At 42.5% G+C, this 15,441-nt stretch overlaps 1 protein-coding gene across 4 annotated transcripts in view; it reads left to right on the forward strand.

The window, feature by feature from the left end:
* Nucleotides 1-15,441, forward strand: part of EIF4ENIF1 (eukaryotic translation initiation factor 4E nuclear import factor 1) — a 55,358-nt gene that overhangs the window by 17,033 nt on the left and 22,884 nt on the right. For all 4 annotated transcript variants that reach the window (XM_056116484.1, XM_056116485.1, XM_056116486.1 and 1 more), the window contains exons 3-6: nt 7,178-7,251; nt 9,648-9,775; nt 13,348-13,634; nt 14,074-14,275. In XM_056116484.1, the coding sequence (XP_055972459.1) occupies nt 7,178-7,251; nt 9,648-9,775; nt 13,348-13,634; nt 14,074-14,275 (691 nt within the window). The remainder of the gene's footprint in view (nt 1-7,177; nt 7,252-9,647; nt 9,776-13,347; nt 13,635-14,073; nt 14,276-15,441) is intronic.

The raw sequence follows: 15,441 nt of genomic DNA on the forward strand, positions 1-15,441 counted from the left end.
TTATTCACGGTTCCTTTTTTTGGGGGGAGGGTCACATCTGGTAATGCTCAGGGGTTACTCCTGACTCTGCACTAAGGAATCACTCTTGGTAGTGTTTGGGGGGACCATATGGAATGCTGGGGATTGAACCTGGATTGGTTGCATGCAAAGCAAATGCCCTACCCCCGTACTATGGCCCCTGCCTCTCACATTTCCTCTTAAATTAAAGCCCTTTTTCTCCTTTTTTTTCAAATTCCATATAGACTACTCTATCACAGTTTTCATCTCCTTAATCCCATTTTTTTAGAAGAATATTTGTTACGTTTATTTAAATTTCTTTTATTTCTTTTTGTTTGTTTGTTTTGGGGTACATTAACAAGCCATCTTCCCCATCTATTTCTAAATAAAATATTAAGAGTTTTAGCCAACAATTACATTAGTAGTTGAGAACACTATCATGTGGGCCCTCTGTTATCCTTTGGAATTTAAATACAAAAAGGCATTGCTAGAAGTGACTCCACAGCTGCTCAAGAACTTCTGGGGATGGGGCTGAAGAGATAGTACTGTGTTAAAGTGCTTGCCTTACTTGAAGAAGACCTGGTTTCAATTTCTGGCACCACATGGTCCCCAGAGCACTGCTGGGAGCAACTCCCTAGCAGAGAACTGGGAGGAGCTACCACTGGGTGTGGCACAAAAACTGCTGGAAGGAAGATGCTTGTTTTTTAAAAAGGTGTCATACAAAGCTTGTTTAGAAATGTGTGTATTGAGATTTTTTTTTTTCATTTTGGGTCACACCCGGCGATGCACAGGGATTACTCCTGGCTCTGCACTCAGGAGTTACTCCTGGCGGTGCTCAGGGGACCATATGGGATGCTGGGAATCGAACCTGGGTCGGCCGCGTGCAAGGCAAATGCCCTACCCGCTGTGCTATCTCTCCAGCCCCCTGTATTGAGAATTTTTATGTATGAATGAATTGTACTGATTTAATAGTATGCTCAGGTACTTAATTTGGCATTTGTTTTTTGTTGTTTTTGTTTGGGGGCCACATATGGTGGTGCTTGGGGTTTACTGCTGGCTCTCCACTCGGGAATTATTCCTAGCAGTGCTTGGAGGGCCATATGGGATGCCAGAGTTAGAACCAATCAACAGCATTCAAGGCAAGCACCCTACCTGCTGTGCTGTGACTCCAGCCCTTGATTTGTATAGAATAAGAAAATATAAACACTGGATTACTTTTTTTTTCTTTTTTTGAGTCACCTCGGCAATGCACAGGGGTTACTTCTGGCTTTGCACTCAGAAATTACTCCTGGCAGTGCTCGGGGGACCATATGGGATGCTGGGAACCAAACCTGGGTCAGCTGCGTGCAAAGCAAATGCCCTCCCCACTGTACTATTGCTCCAGCTCCACTGGGTTACTTCTGATGGCAAAAAATTGCTTTGTAATATTCTATGTTGTATGTTTAGGTATTTGTAGTCTGTACAGTCCTTTTTGTCTCTGCTGGAAGTGCTTTACATCTAGCACTGGCCCATTCTCTGCCAAATTTTGTCATCCCTGCAGCTCTGATGCTGTTTTCCCTATATATTTCACTGGATTCCATTTGTGGGAGGGTGAGGGGAGGACTTTGTTTGGGCATACCAGAATGTGCTCAGGGGTACAGATAATTTACAGAAAGTATTTTAGTGTTTTTACAATTTTTTCAAGTGTTCCAGTATTTGGATTTTATTTCAGACTTCTAATTTTTTTTTAAGACATCTACCCAATTAATGAGGTATAATTCCTAAATAAATACAAATGCTTTTGCAGTATTTTGATTTTAAGACTAAAATGTCAACTGGTTTCCTGGTATTTTGTAATCATGGAAAAAGCAGTTCAGTGCTTCAGGTCTCTGAGGACACTGAGTTCATGGTATGCTTATTTATGTGCAATGATCCCTCTAGTTTGAGAGACTTTGTTGTAGGAAATGTCTAAATGCATGTAAAAAGGAAGCAATGAATTTTGTGTAAGTGCTAGCACGTGATTATATGCAGGTGTGTAATATCTATTTTATGCATATAAGTGCATATATATTTTTAGTTCTTCTGAAAAAACCTAGAAGCAAATGAGGAATCAGTTCCCAGACCTTGGTTTTTTGTTCCATTAGCCACTCAAAGTGACTAAAGTTTCTTAGGAAAAGGGTTGACTTCAGGACTATTAACAGGATGAGTGCAAGATAAGCCAGAAGGCAAAGTGCTGTTTTAAAAGTGCTGGGAGGCTGGAGGGATAGTATAGCAGGAAGGGGCTCTTGCCTTGCCAGTTTGAGCCCTGTCACTCGACATGACCCCTTGGGCACCACTGGATATGATTCCTGAGCACGGAGCCAGAAGTAAGTTCTGGGTACAGCCAGGTGTGGCAAAAAAAATAAATAAATAAAATGGTGGATCATGTCAGAAGAACACAGAAGTTACCTTGAAGGAGGCTTCCACTAACTAATCTGGTACATTTTGAGCACCAAAATAATTAAAGACATTAATGAATTATAGTCCATTGGAAAAAGTAGGAATCTGTGTCCTGCCAATAATAAATAGGTACATAAACAGGGGATATGGGAGGGTTAGTCCTTATAATGTAATACAAGTGCTAACAGGTACAATAGAGAGCAGGTGAGGAATGTGGCTCGGACGTTGAGCTGTTGCCTTGCCTGTATGAGGCCCTGCAAGATTAAATATCAAGAGTAAGTTAGAGTTAAAAATCAAGATTGAGAGGGCTGAAGCAATAGTACAGCAGGTAGGGTATTTACCTTGCACGCGACTAACCCACGTTCGATTTCCGGCATCCCATATGGTCCCCTGAGCACCGCCAGGGGTAATTCCCGAGTGCAGAGCCAGGAGGAACCCCAGAGCACCACCGGGTGTGACCTGAAAAGGAAAAACAAAACAAAACAAAACAAGATTGGCATGGACAGGAATCATTCAGTGGATAAATTGAGGCAAAAATTTAGCGAAGGAGGCAGGGGGTTGTTTGGGCCATACCAGGATCAGCACAGGGTGCCATGTGAAGACTAAACCCAGGGCTCCTATATGCAAAACATGTATTTCATTCGTGATGGATGGTACATTAATTACAAGTAGGAAAGTAGCAACTAAATAGTACAAATACCAGAGAACATCACTAATACAGGGCATGTGGCATCCAGACGTGATGTTTTAAGAACACTTTTCTTTTTATAATGAATTTTATTTTTTACAAAGCTGCGCATGATTGGGTTTCAGTCATACAGCGTTTCGAAAACATTTCTTGGTTAGAATTCTGCTTGGCCTCAGTCTAATCATGAGGAAACATCAGATAGGCCCAACATAGAGGGCCGGAGAGCAGTGGATAAGGTGCTTGCCTTGTACATGGCCAACCCTTGCACCCCATGTGGTCCCCTGAGCCCAGCCAGGAGTGATTCCTGAGCACCACCAGGGGTGTGGCCAAAAAAAAAAAAAACCGAGGGGGAAGGAGGGGATGAGGCATGACATATGCACACAAGCCCAATGTGGATATATATATATATATTTTTTTTTAATATTCAAAAGATTCTTTTTGTTTTTTTTTGATAGTTTACATTTTTATTTCAAGGCAATATAAAAACAATCTTTAAAAATTACTTTTTAAATATTTTCTGAGCATCAAATTGCAATTGATATATATATTTTTTTTATTAGTGAAACACCATGAGGTACAGTTGTAGACTTACAAACTTTCGTGCTGGGGTTTCAGTTATACAGTGATCAAGTACCCCTCCCTCCACCAGTGCCCATTCTCCACCACCATTGATCCCAGTAGCCCTCCCACCAAGATTCTTGTTTTGGGGCTGCACCCAGTAGTACTCAGGGCTTACTCCTGGCTCTACACTCAGAAATCATTCCTGACGGTGCTTGGGGGCACCATATGAGATGCTGGGGATTGAACCCAGTTTTGCTGCCTGGAAGGCAAATGCCGTACCTGCTATACTATCTCTCCAGCCCCAATGAATAATGTTTTTAAATGTGCGCTATAGACCTTAGAAATGTCAGTGTCATAAAAGCCAAAAGTAAAAATATTCTAGATTAGAGACCAAAGAGATAGGACAATATCTGGCTGTAGATTGACTCCTGTGAATACAAAGGACCTTATTGAGGGCCTGGGTAAAATGCCCAGTAGTAAAATACCTGCCTTGCATGCAACAGTGTGTCCAGGTGTGATCCAGACCTTTATTTTATTTTGCGACACACCCAGTGATGCTCAGGGGTTACTCTGGCTCTGCACTAAGGAATTAAGCCTGGCAGTGCTCAGGGAACCAAATGGGATGCCGGGGATCAAACCTCGGTCAGTCATGTGCAAGGCAAGCATCTCCCCACTGTACTATCGCTCTGGCCTAAGACCTGTTGCTTTTTAGGATTCTCAGTGCTACAGCAAAATGTGCAATCTCTGGCACAGCACAGCCAGATTGTGCAAGTACCGTAACTGAAGTTGGAGGCCCCTGGTCATTGCAACAATCACCACAAAGGGAAAGGGAATTTTTTTTTTTTTAAACAAATGATGTTTGGGACTGGGGAGTTAGGTTAAATGGTACAGCAAACACTTAGCGTATGTGTTTGGTAACACCTTGGTGCCACATACCTCTCTTCTCCCCCCCCCCCCCGCCCCCCAGCACCACTGGGTGTGACCCCTATTTAAAAGCAAATTTGTTGTTGGTGGTGATGGTTTTAGGGCACACACAGGTGTGTTCAAGTCTGTCTTCTGGCTCTGAGCTCAGGGATCACTCCTGGTGGGGCTCTGTGTACTGTATGGAATTCTGGTGATTCAGAATTCTGGTGATTCAGATTCAGGTCTTCCACGTGTGTGCATTGTGCACGGCAAGTGCCTTATTTCATATACTATTGCTCCAGTCTCTATTTAAAAATAGTTTTTAATAAAGGAGTCAAAAAGATAGTACAACTGGTAGGACACTTATCTTGCACACAGCCTAATGTGGGTGCTCTTAGTTCAGCCATAAAGGAAAATGCAAAAGTATGACGATTCCTTAAAAGAAAATAGAAATGCCATATGATTCAGTTAATCCTCTTCTGGGTTTTTATCCAAACAGTACAAAACCTTTTTTTTTCCCTTTTTGAATCATACCTGGTGATGCTCAAAGATTACTCCTTGCTCTGCACTCAGAAATTACTCCTGGTGGTGCACCAGAAGGACCATATGGGATGCTATGGATTGAACCTGGGTGGCCTGCATGCAAGGCAAATTTCTTACCCACTGTAGTATCGCTCCAGCCCCAGTACAAAACCTTTTTTTTTTTTTTTTTTTTTGCTTTTTGCGATGCTCAGGGGTTACTCCTGGCTCTGCACTCAGGAGTTACTCCTGGCGGTGCTCAGGGGACCATATGGGATGCTGGGAATCGAACCCGGGTCGGCCGTGTGCAAGGCAAACGCCCTACCCACTGTGCTATCTCTCCAGCCCCAGTACAAAACCTTTTAAAGAGATATCTGCACCTCCGTGTTCATGGGATTAGTTTTCAGTAGCCAAGAGTTTGAAATTGAGAGATACTAGTATAATTAAGATATGGAATATACAAACAATAGAATATTAGTCATCTGTGGAAACAGTTGCAACCCAATATTTACAACAAGAGGGATATACCTAGTAAGGAGATGTTATACTGAATGATAAGGGAAGGGAGGAAGACAAAAAGCTGAGCTATTATTTCATTCATAGTTAGATAAACATATAAAGAGAAAAGCAAACTAGAAGGAAAATAGTGGTTACCAGAAGGAATGGGATGAGTTAAAAGAGGGTTTTGATGATAAACAAATCTGTATGTATTATATATACAGGGTTGAATACCTGAAGCCTATATAATGTTACAAGCCAATGTTACTTAAGTGAAAACTTTCTAAAACCTGATAGTTCTTTTCAACTCAGTTATACAGAAGTAAGCTCCTGTACTCTAACACACTTGTACGTAGTACTAGGTTTGTTTCTCTTCTATACCTTGGATTTGATAATGGCCAAGTACAGTCCTTAAGATGGGAATCACTTTATGTAGATCTTAATTATTACTTCAGGGAACCCAGGTAAGAAAGACTGTAAAAGAATGTTCTCACTTGGGCCAGAGAGAGTACAGAGAGGAAAGCACTTGCCTGGCACATGGACACCCTGAGTTGGAGCTTCACAACCCCTGATGGTTTTTCGGGCCCACCAGGAGTAAGCCCTGAGCACAGACATATGTGTACCCAAAACAAAAAGCAAAAACGAAAAAGTCTCCATTCAAATGAAATAGCACTAAAGCAGTTGGTGAAAGACTATGGCAGGCAATTTACTCTTTGTATGATTCAGAAAAATGTTAGAAATAGACGCCAAACGTTATTCAAGTTAGTAAGGGAAATATTTACTATCAGTCAAACTAAATGACGTATGGGTGTTTGGTGTAGTTTTATTTCCTTGCTACTTGATAGCCATTAAAAAATTACACCTTTTGGTGAATTATCTTCTAAAGCTAATTTCAGAGAGGTAAGATACTGAAGGTTTTATGTAAATCTAAATTTCTCTACCTTGATGACCTTTTATTCTTGTGGAATTATATTATTGAACTGATTTATGAGAGTATGTCTTAGAGATTTGCAATTGAAGTTATTCTGCTCATGCTTTTTGTAAATATTTTGCTATGCTTACAGTTTTGGTTTTTTTGTTTGTTCTTGGTTTTAGACCATACCTGGCTTACTCTTGGCGGGAAAAAAAAAAAAGACTTACTAAAAATAAAGACTTATCCTGGCTCTGTGTTCATTGAGCACTCGGTAGTGGTACTCGAAGAATGTATTTGGTGCCGGGGATTGAACCTGGGCCTGCAAGAGAAGCACATTATCTGCTGTACTATCTTCCCAGCCCCACATAGTTACATTTTAATTTTTTTTTTTAGTCACACCTGGCAGTGCTCAGGGGCTATTTCTGGTTTTGTGTTGGGGGTATCTCCTTGTGGTGCTCGGAGAACTATATGAGGTGTTAGGAATTTGAACCAGGGTTGGCTGCAAGATACAAGGTAAGCATCTTAACCTCTTTACACTCTCTCCAGACCTTCTAGAAAAATTCAAGTCAGAAGAACTTTAAAATGTTGAAGATGGAAACAGTTACTGAGAAGAAAATTAAGTTAATTGTGTGTGACCTAAGAAATATTATTCAAATGTTACCTTTTGATTCTCTTTCTAGGAGGAACTATTGGATATAAAAGAACGCCCTCATTCCAAACAGAGACCGTCATTCCTCTCTGAAAAATACGACAGGTATTTGGGGCTAGAAATTGCTTCTTCTGGTCAACTTTTTTGTAGCACCAAACTACGAAAATTAAGACTTGTTGTTTTGGATGTTTTTGATAAGTAATGATTGAGTCTGGAGATTTTAGAGCTAATGACATTGTATCTCTATAATTGCACATAAGCTCTTGAATATAGTTGCATAATATTGCATTGCATTTTCTTCATCGTTTAATTATTGAGTAATAGTAAACCATTTGAATTATAAGGCATACTGGAAAACCAAGTTAGCTGTACTAAGTCTTTCAACTAGTGATGAAAATGAAACTAGAAAATGACTTGATCAGTGGTGGTACATCATCAGAAAACAGAAATAAGATGTGAACCCAGCAATTCTCACGGAGCCTTTTTTTTTTTTAAATCAGTGATTTTCACACTGTTTGAAGGCTTTTCCTGGGACCTGCATCCAGTAAACTTACCAGGAAAATTCTGAGACTTACCTGTACCTCCCACTCCTACAGAGACAAATGTGCCCCCCCCTCCCCGTCCCCGTCCCCGTCCCCCTCCCTCTGGCATGCAACCCCCTTTCCCTGCCCCTTCCCCCAATCCTCCCAGGCTTTCTGAGCTCAGAGCCTGGAGTAAACCCTGAGCATAGCCGGGTGTTGCCCAAAAACAAAACCAAAAAAGTCTTCAATGTTTCAGATTGGCCTTTTACAATCCTGAGGGCCCTCCATTCGAGACCATAGAGTGATTTGGAAAATTTCTTGTTATATTTAAAACTTATCTCCACCTTAAGACTGTCATTGGAGACCTGGGGAAGCAGCTCCAAGGGCTAGAGTGCACAAGCCCCAGATTTGGGCCTGCACACTATTTGGTCCCCTGAGCACTGACATGAGTGACACCACGACCGACCCACACAGAGCTGAGAATAGTTCCAGCACTGCTGGGTGTGGCTCAGAAAACTAAAAATCTCTTTAATTTCTTAAATGGCAAGGTTAATGGTTTGTATTCACATTTAACATAGAAAGCAGCTGTTGTGTTTAATTTCTTGCATAGGATCAAATAGTTATATCTGAAATAGAAAAACTATTAAATCTGGATTCCTAAATTCTTTGACTTGGTGAAGGTCATATTTGAATAATGACTTACTCTATTTGGATGGGGGTTTGTTGTTACTAGTTTCTTGTTCATTTGTTTTTGGTTTTGGGGGTCACACCCAGTGGTGCACAGGACTTATTCCTGGCTCTGCCCTCAGGGATCACTACTGGCAGGGCTTAGAGGGACTATATGGGATGGGGGGGGAGGAAGCGGGGGAGGGGAGGAGTATCAAACTAAGGTTGGTGGAGTGCGAGACAAGTGCTCTACCCACTACCCACTGTACTACTGCTCTGGACAGGATTTTTTGTTTTGTTTTGTTTTGTTTTGGGGCCACACCACACAATACTTAGGGGTTACTCCTGGCTGTTACTCCTGGTGGTACTTGGAGGACCATATTGGATGCTGGGGAATCAAACCCGGTAGGCTACATGCAAGGCAAGTGCACAGCCAGGTATGGCCCCAAAAAATAAAATAAAAAAAATTTCTGCTCTGCATACTGTGTCCACCCAGTTATTAGGGAAAAGCAAATAAAAGTGACAAAACTGCAATTTTAGTCGAACTACAGTACTAAAGAGCTATCTGTTCTCTTATGGGAAAACTGTAAAATTGTGCACAAAAATTTTGTGTAAAGGGGCCAGGAAGATAGAACTAAGGGCTGGAGTGCCTGTTTTGCCTGCAGGACCCTGGATTAGATATCTGGCACCACATGGTTCCCTGTACACAGCCAGGAATAACCCCTGAGAACTGCCAGAGAGACCCTCCCCCCCAAAAAAAAAATTCTGGACAAGTAGACACCATAAATTTCAGGATCTGCTTCTGATAAAGGATTGTTTTCTCTCTTATACTAATTGATGTTCACTAAGCTGAATAATGATTATAAAGCATCTTCTTTGTGTTGGTCAAGCATAGTTGTAATAATTTATTTGGACCCCAAGGTTTTCATCTGAATGTTTTATTAATGCACTGACCACTGATTTCAAAGTGATTATTGGTTTCATGTAAATAAAGTTTTGCTGAGTTAATAGTTGCGGGGTTGTTTTGGTTTGTTTTGGGGCCACACTCAGCAGAGCTCAGGGAAACACATGGGGTGCCGGGGTTCGAACCATGGTCAGCTTTGTGCAAGGCAACTGTCCTACTTGCTATACTATCTCTCCAGCCCCAATAGTTGTTTTTTTTTTGTTGGTTTGTTTTCATCTTGAAAAAGTTTTTCTGGTGGCAACTTCCAGGTTTTATATTGAAAAGGTGTTTACCTGAAACCGTCTAGAAATTAGACTGCATCAATAGTTCGTGGGTGCAGATGCTAACTGTTGGTACCCTTTGACCTGTAGTGATGGTGTCTGGGACCCTGAGAAGTGGCATGCCTCTCTCTATCCAGCTTCAGGGCGGAGTTCACCAGTGGAAAGTCTGAAGAAAGATTTGGATACAGACCGGCCTTCCCTGGTGCGCAAGATAGTAGGTGAGCACACAGTCACTCAGAAATGAATGCAGCAGGTTGGAGACAGTGCTCTTTGCTGCTTGCTTCATTTTCAGCTGTCAGAGCTTCTACATTGGGGAAAAGTGTCATTATTAGGAAACTGATTTGCCCATTGAATTTTCCTTGTTAGCAGTAAAATCCTAGTCTTCTATTGGCAGGGAGATGGTATTGGCTCTGTGCTTATGAATTTAAAGTACTGGTGTCTTTTTGTGACATGGATGTGGTAGAGAATGTAAAGCTGTGGTGGAAATCTGGTTATGATTAGTTTCATGTATGAAACTAGTCTTCTGGTCCAAATGAATCCGTTCCGGCAGTTCTTAGTACATTTTGATCTGAATAGGAGGATTTATGATTTGGATGTGGAGTGAAGTTTGCTATTTCATACCTTTACTCCTTGAAATGAAAACATAGTAATACAAAATCCATCTTAGAAACTTGTCACCTTTTGAGATGAGAGGAAGACCCTTTATAAAATACTCTTGGGAGAGCAGGAAACTGTCTTGTAGGGCTGGCGATGCGCAGGCCAAGCATGCACATGGCACTGAGTTTGATTTTGGTGTTTTGTTTTTGTGTTTGGGCCATACCTAGTGGTGTGCAGGACTTAACTCCTGGCTTTGCACTCAGGTAGATCGGCCCGGGAGACTATACAGGCATATCGAATGTCGGGGATCGAACCTGGGTTAGGCACGTGCAGGGCAAGCACCTTTCCTACTATCGCTCTGGCCCCTGAAATTGTATCATTTGATATTTTTATTTGCTTACATAAACCTTTTAAGCCATTTCAAAATTATGAGCATTTCCATTATCCCCCAAAGTTTTGAGTATCTTGAGTCCCTTCCTCTCCACCCTTCCTCTTACTTGCAAGCAGACTCAGAACTGGTTTCTGTCACTAAAGATTAGTGTGCATTTCCTTAAATTGTATAAAAATTAAATTACATAGTTTGCACTCTTTTGGTAGCTTTTCCTGTAGAATAGTCTTGGGTTCCAGTTCTTGGGTAGCTTGTTACTTTTTATGACATAGTAGTAGTCCTTTGTATGGGGCCTGGAGTAGGTAGTACCCTACCCACTTGCCTTGTACGCAGTCCTCTGAGGTTCAATCCTGGGCATCCCATATGGTCCCCCAAGCACCACCAGGAGTAATTTCCTGATGTGGAACCAGGAGTAATTCCTGACCATTGCCAGATATGGCACTTCCCCCTGCCAGAAAAAAAAAGTAGTCTGTTATATGGATTTTTGATTGTTTACTCTTTTATCTATTAAGGAACATTTAGGTTGTTTCCAGGTTCTGACTTAATTGAAACTCCATGGATAGTCACGTTCCAGTCAGTGTGGACATGTTTGTTTTCATCTTGAGTAAATAGGTACAAGTAGACTGGAGGGTTCCATATAGAAATCTTGAATGTCTTGAGAAACTGCCAGACTTTTCCAAAAGAGGTCATACAGTTTTACATTTCCACCAGCAGTGTTTCAGAGCTCCTCTTGCTCCACATCCTCATCAGCACTTGGGATGGCTAGTCTTTTTTTATTCTAGATGTTCTAATAGTTTTTTAATCGTATCACATTGTGGTCTAATTTACACTTTCTTAATGACTAATGTTGGATATCTTTCGTATGCTTATTTGCCATATCTTCTTTGGTGAAGTGACTGTTCAGACCATTTGTTCAGTTGTAAATTGGATCATTTTACTGTTTTAAAATGTACTAAATAAAGACCCTTTATCCCCATCTGTTTTTGAACTTGATTTTGCATTCTCTGAATAGCATCTTTCAAAGAACAGAAATTAGAAGTGGGGGAACTAGTATAGTGGTTAAGTTGCTTGCCTTGCACCTGGTGGGCCCGACTTGATCTTTCACACATTTGGTCCCTCTGCCAGGAATAATTCCTGAACACATCCAGTATGCCCCCAAAACCAAACTGAAGTGCATAGGTTTTGGGGGAAAATTGGCAACACTGGGTTTCAAACCTCGCAACCATGCATTTTACTATTGAGTCATATCCCTAGCCCAGAAGTTTTAGCTTTTGTTTGTTTTGTTTTTCAATGCCAAACCTGGCTGTGCTCAGGGCTTATTCTTGACTCTGTGCTCAGGAATCATTGCTGGGGAGAATTAGGTGACCATATGGATGCCGGGAATGCTGGGTATCCAACCCAGGTTAACCATGTATAAGGCAAGTGCCCTACCTGCTGTACTATCTCTCTAGCCCCAGAAGTTTATTGGTCTTTTTTTTTTTTCTTTGAGGGAGGGACCACAGCTGGCAGTTCACAGGGGCTCTTTCTGGCTCTGTGTTTAGGAGTTGCTCCTAGAAGTACTGGGGGACCATGTAAACTCAGGCCTCCCTCTTTGCACTCAGCCCATTGAGCTCTCTCTCTAGCCCCAAAGCTTTAAATTTTAATTGAGCCAAATTCGTCCTTTTTTTTTTCTTGGAGGTGGAACTTTGAATTACGCTCTTGCCATCATGCATTAGAAAACTTTGCTTAATTCAGTGTGACAAAAGTTCCTCATATTCTAGAAGTTTTTTAGTTTCAGGTTTTACACTTGTATCTGTGATTTGGTTGGAATTAAATTTTGTTTGATACCAGGCACAGATTTAAGTTCTTTTTGGGGAGTTGGGTAAACCTCTCCAGCAGTACTCACAGAAGCCCAAGGGACCACACTCACCAGACTTAGGACATTGAAGTCAGGGCTGATGATTAGGCATATGGACCTAGCAGTGTTGGGGGCTTCTAGGACCACCCTCATAGTGTACATACAGGTTCAGAGGATCAAATTTGGTGCCTCATTTAAGCAAGACATGCACTCTGACCCTTTGTGATATTTCCCCAGCCCAAGTTCTTTTTGTGTTATTGTGTTGTTGTTGTTGTTGTTTTGTGGTTATTTTGCATATCCATTTAATACCATTTGTTGAAGAAACTCTTTTTTGGTGGGTCACAGCAGTGAGCATATTCCTGACTCTCCACTCAGGGATCACTCCTGGCAGGGCAGGGCGGGGTGGGTGGGGGTAGCATATGTGGTGCCAGGAATCAAACCCAGGTCAGTTGCTTGACGTTTGAGGCAAGTACCCTGCCTGCTGCACTATTGCTCCAGCCCAACAATTTAGTTATTTTTAAAAATGCATTATAGCTTATTAGCTAACTTTTTTTACTTAAAGGGATTATGGTGACTAATAGTAGAATATCATTTATTATAAAATACATTTATTGGTCAAATTAGGAAAAGCCAAAAGCTCTTTCTTTAGGTAGGGTCGTACCTGGCTGTGCTTGGGGCTTACTTGTAGCTCCACACTCACGGATCACTCCAAAGTCTTGGGGGGGCCATATGGGGTGCCGGGACCGACCCTGGGTAGACCTTGTGCAAGGCAAGTACCGTATGACTGTATACTGCTTCCGCCCCATAAGGTTCTGTGTTAATCACATATGTGATGTACCTGTAATGCTGTATCTGTGTTTATGACTCTTTTCCAGTACCCCCATCACTACCAGCCATGGGCGTACCACCTACAGAGGAAACATGCCCTTGGTGGTTTGTATAACTTCCTTTTTCTGACTTCTTTCCAGATCCACGGGAACGTGTGAAAGAAGATGACTTAGATGTTGTTCTCAGCCCACAGAGACGAAGCTTTGGTGGGGGCTGCCATGTGACAGCAGCTGTTAGCTCCCGGCGCTCGGGAAGCCCTCTGGAGAAAGATAGTGATGGACTTCGCCTGCTTGGTGGAAGGAGGATTGGGAGTGGAAGGATCATCTCTGCTCGGACCTTTGAGAAGGATCACCGTCTTAGTGATAAGGACCTTCGGGACTTAAGAGAGAGAGATCGAGAGAGAGACTACAAGGACAAGCGGTTCAGGGTTTGTCTTCTAGATTCTTTTGTGTTTAGGGACTCAACATTCACTTCATTTATACAAGGCTACTTTGAGATCCCGGGTGTGTACCTGTCCTCCTGCCCCTACCTCAGGGCACCTCGCTTGATGAGCCCTGTGGTGCTGGCGATTAACCAGGCGACATCTGGTAGTGGTGGGTGACCATGGGATGCTGGGAATCAAACTGAGGCATCCCCATACAAGATATGCGACTGAACCCCTATGTTCTCTGTCTCTCTGGCTTTCTGAGCCCAATCTGTTCTCAGCAAAGAGAGAATACGGAACACTAGAGGGAAGAGAGACTTCAGATCAGCAAAATAGTGTCTTCATGGTACTAGTGAGCTTTCATCACTTAAGCCATCAAGACCCTGAGTGAGGTAGAAATTCTGTACCTACAGTTTTCATCTTGCATTATGTGCTTTTCCAGAGGGAGTTTGGGGATAGTAAGCGTGTCTTTGGTGAACGTCGAAGAAATGATTCCTACACAGAGGAAGAACCAGAATGGTTCTCAGCTGGACCCACAAGTCAGTCTGAAACCATTGAACTGACTGGTTTCGATGATAAGATACTGGAAGAAGATCACAAGGGGAGAAAAAGAACGAGGCGGCGGACAGCATCTGTGAAAGAAGGTCAGAAAACGTTGGCAGAGAAATTCACTGTTCTAAAATACAGTGTGTTTATTTTTAGCTTAATTGCATACTTAGAAAATGGCACCATGTTTTACCTGGTTGAGTTTTCAGGGGGCAGGAGTTGGGCCACACTCAGCGGTGCTCAGGGGTCACTTCTGTAGTGTTTGGGGGGATTGTGACTTACAGGCATTGAGCCTGGGCCTCCTGCATGTAAAGCTTGTGTTCAACCCATTGGGCTATTTCTCCAGCCCCAGGTTGGTGGTTTCTTTTTCATCTTTAACCTTCCCTTCCCCATTTTTTTGCTGCTCTTGAGGATGTTGCAGTGCCCAGGGGTCACATGCCTGGATGTGGTGCTCGCTGGGGTTTGCACATCAGGCTGTGGTGCTTGCAAACTTTGTTTCCCAGTAGTTGCACTTTCTGGCAGTGGTTCTCACTCATCTTTTATCCACTTTGTAGTGTGGCTAGAAATCGCTTATCTACCAGAACTGCCAGGATCACACTCCCATAGACTTAGTGGGACCCAGGGAATTGGAGCTCAGAACCAGACTCACAAGGCCGGCACTCTTAAGACACTGCTCTCTTATTCTGGGCCTGGGTCAGGGGTGGGGGTGAGGAGGCCCTGGTGTTGGTTTGGATTTTATTTTTTTAATTTATTTTTTAAAAAACTTATATGCTCCACACCCAGCTACACTGGTTTTGATAGTTCAGACTTGAAGGTTTGGTGCTACGACAACCAAACCACACCTGGCAGTCCTTAAAGTGCCTTGAGTGCTGGGGATCAGTCTCAGTCTACACATGTCAGGCTTGTGCTCCACCTCTTGGAACTATATTCTCAACCCCAGAAGTTGCAAATTTTAATGTTGCAACCTGGTTTTAAAATTGCATTCTAAGTACTGAGGTAGTTAGCCTTGGGCTCATTGGGGAAGAGGCAGTCGGGCTTGATGAAGAACCAGTTGAGCTGGCCTAGGTTTGAGTACCAGGTTTTTTGCTTTGCGGAAGGATAATCTTGGTCCAGAAGGCACTGTACATAGTGACTGAGAGCAGCATTCCCCAGCCAGGGGACAGGGGCTTTATTAGGGGACCACAGGAAACGATAACTTCTAAATCACCTTTAGGTGGACCTATCTCTTCACCATTTTAGTTTTGCTTGTTTTGGAGTCACACTT

Source organism: Sorex fumeus, unplaced genomic scaffold, assembly GCF_029834395.1.
Source record: "Sorex fumeus unplaced genomic scaffold, SorFum_2.1 ptg000032l, whole genome shotgun sequence".
Classification (NCBI taxonomy): Eukaryota; Metazoa; Chordata; class Mammalia; order Eulipotyphla; family Soricidae; genus Sorex; species Sorex fumeus.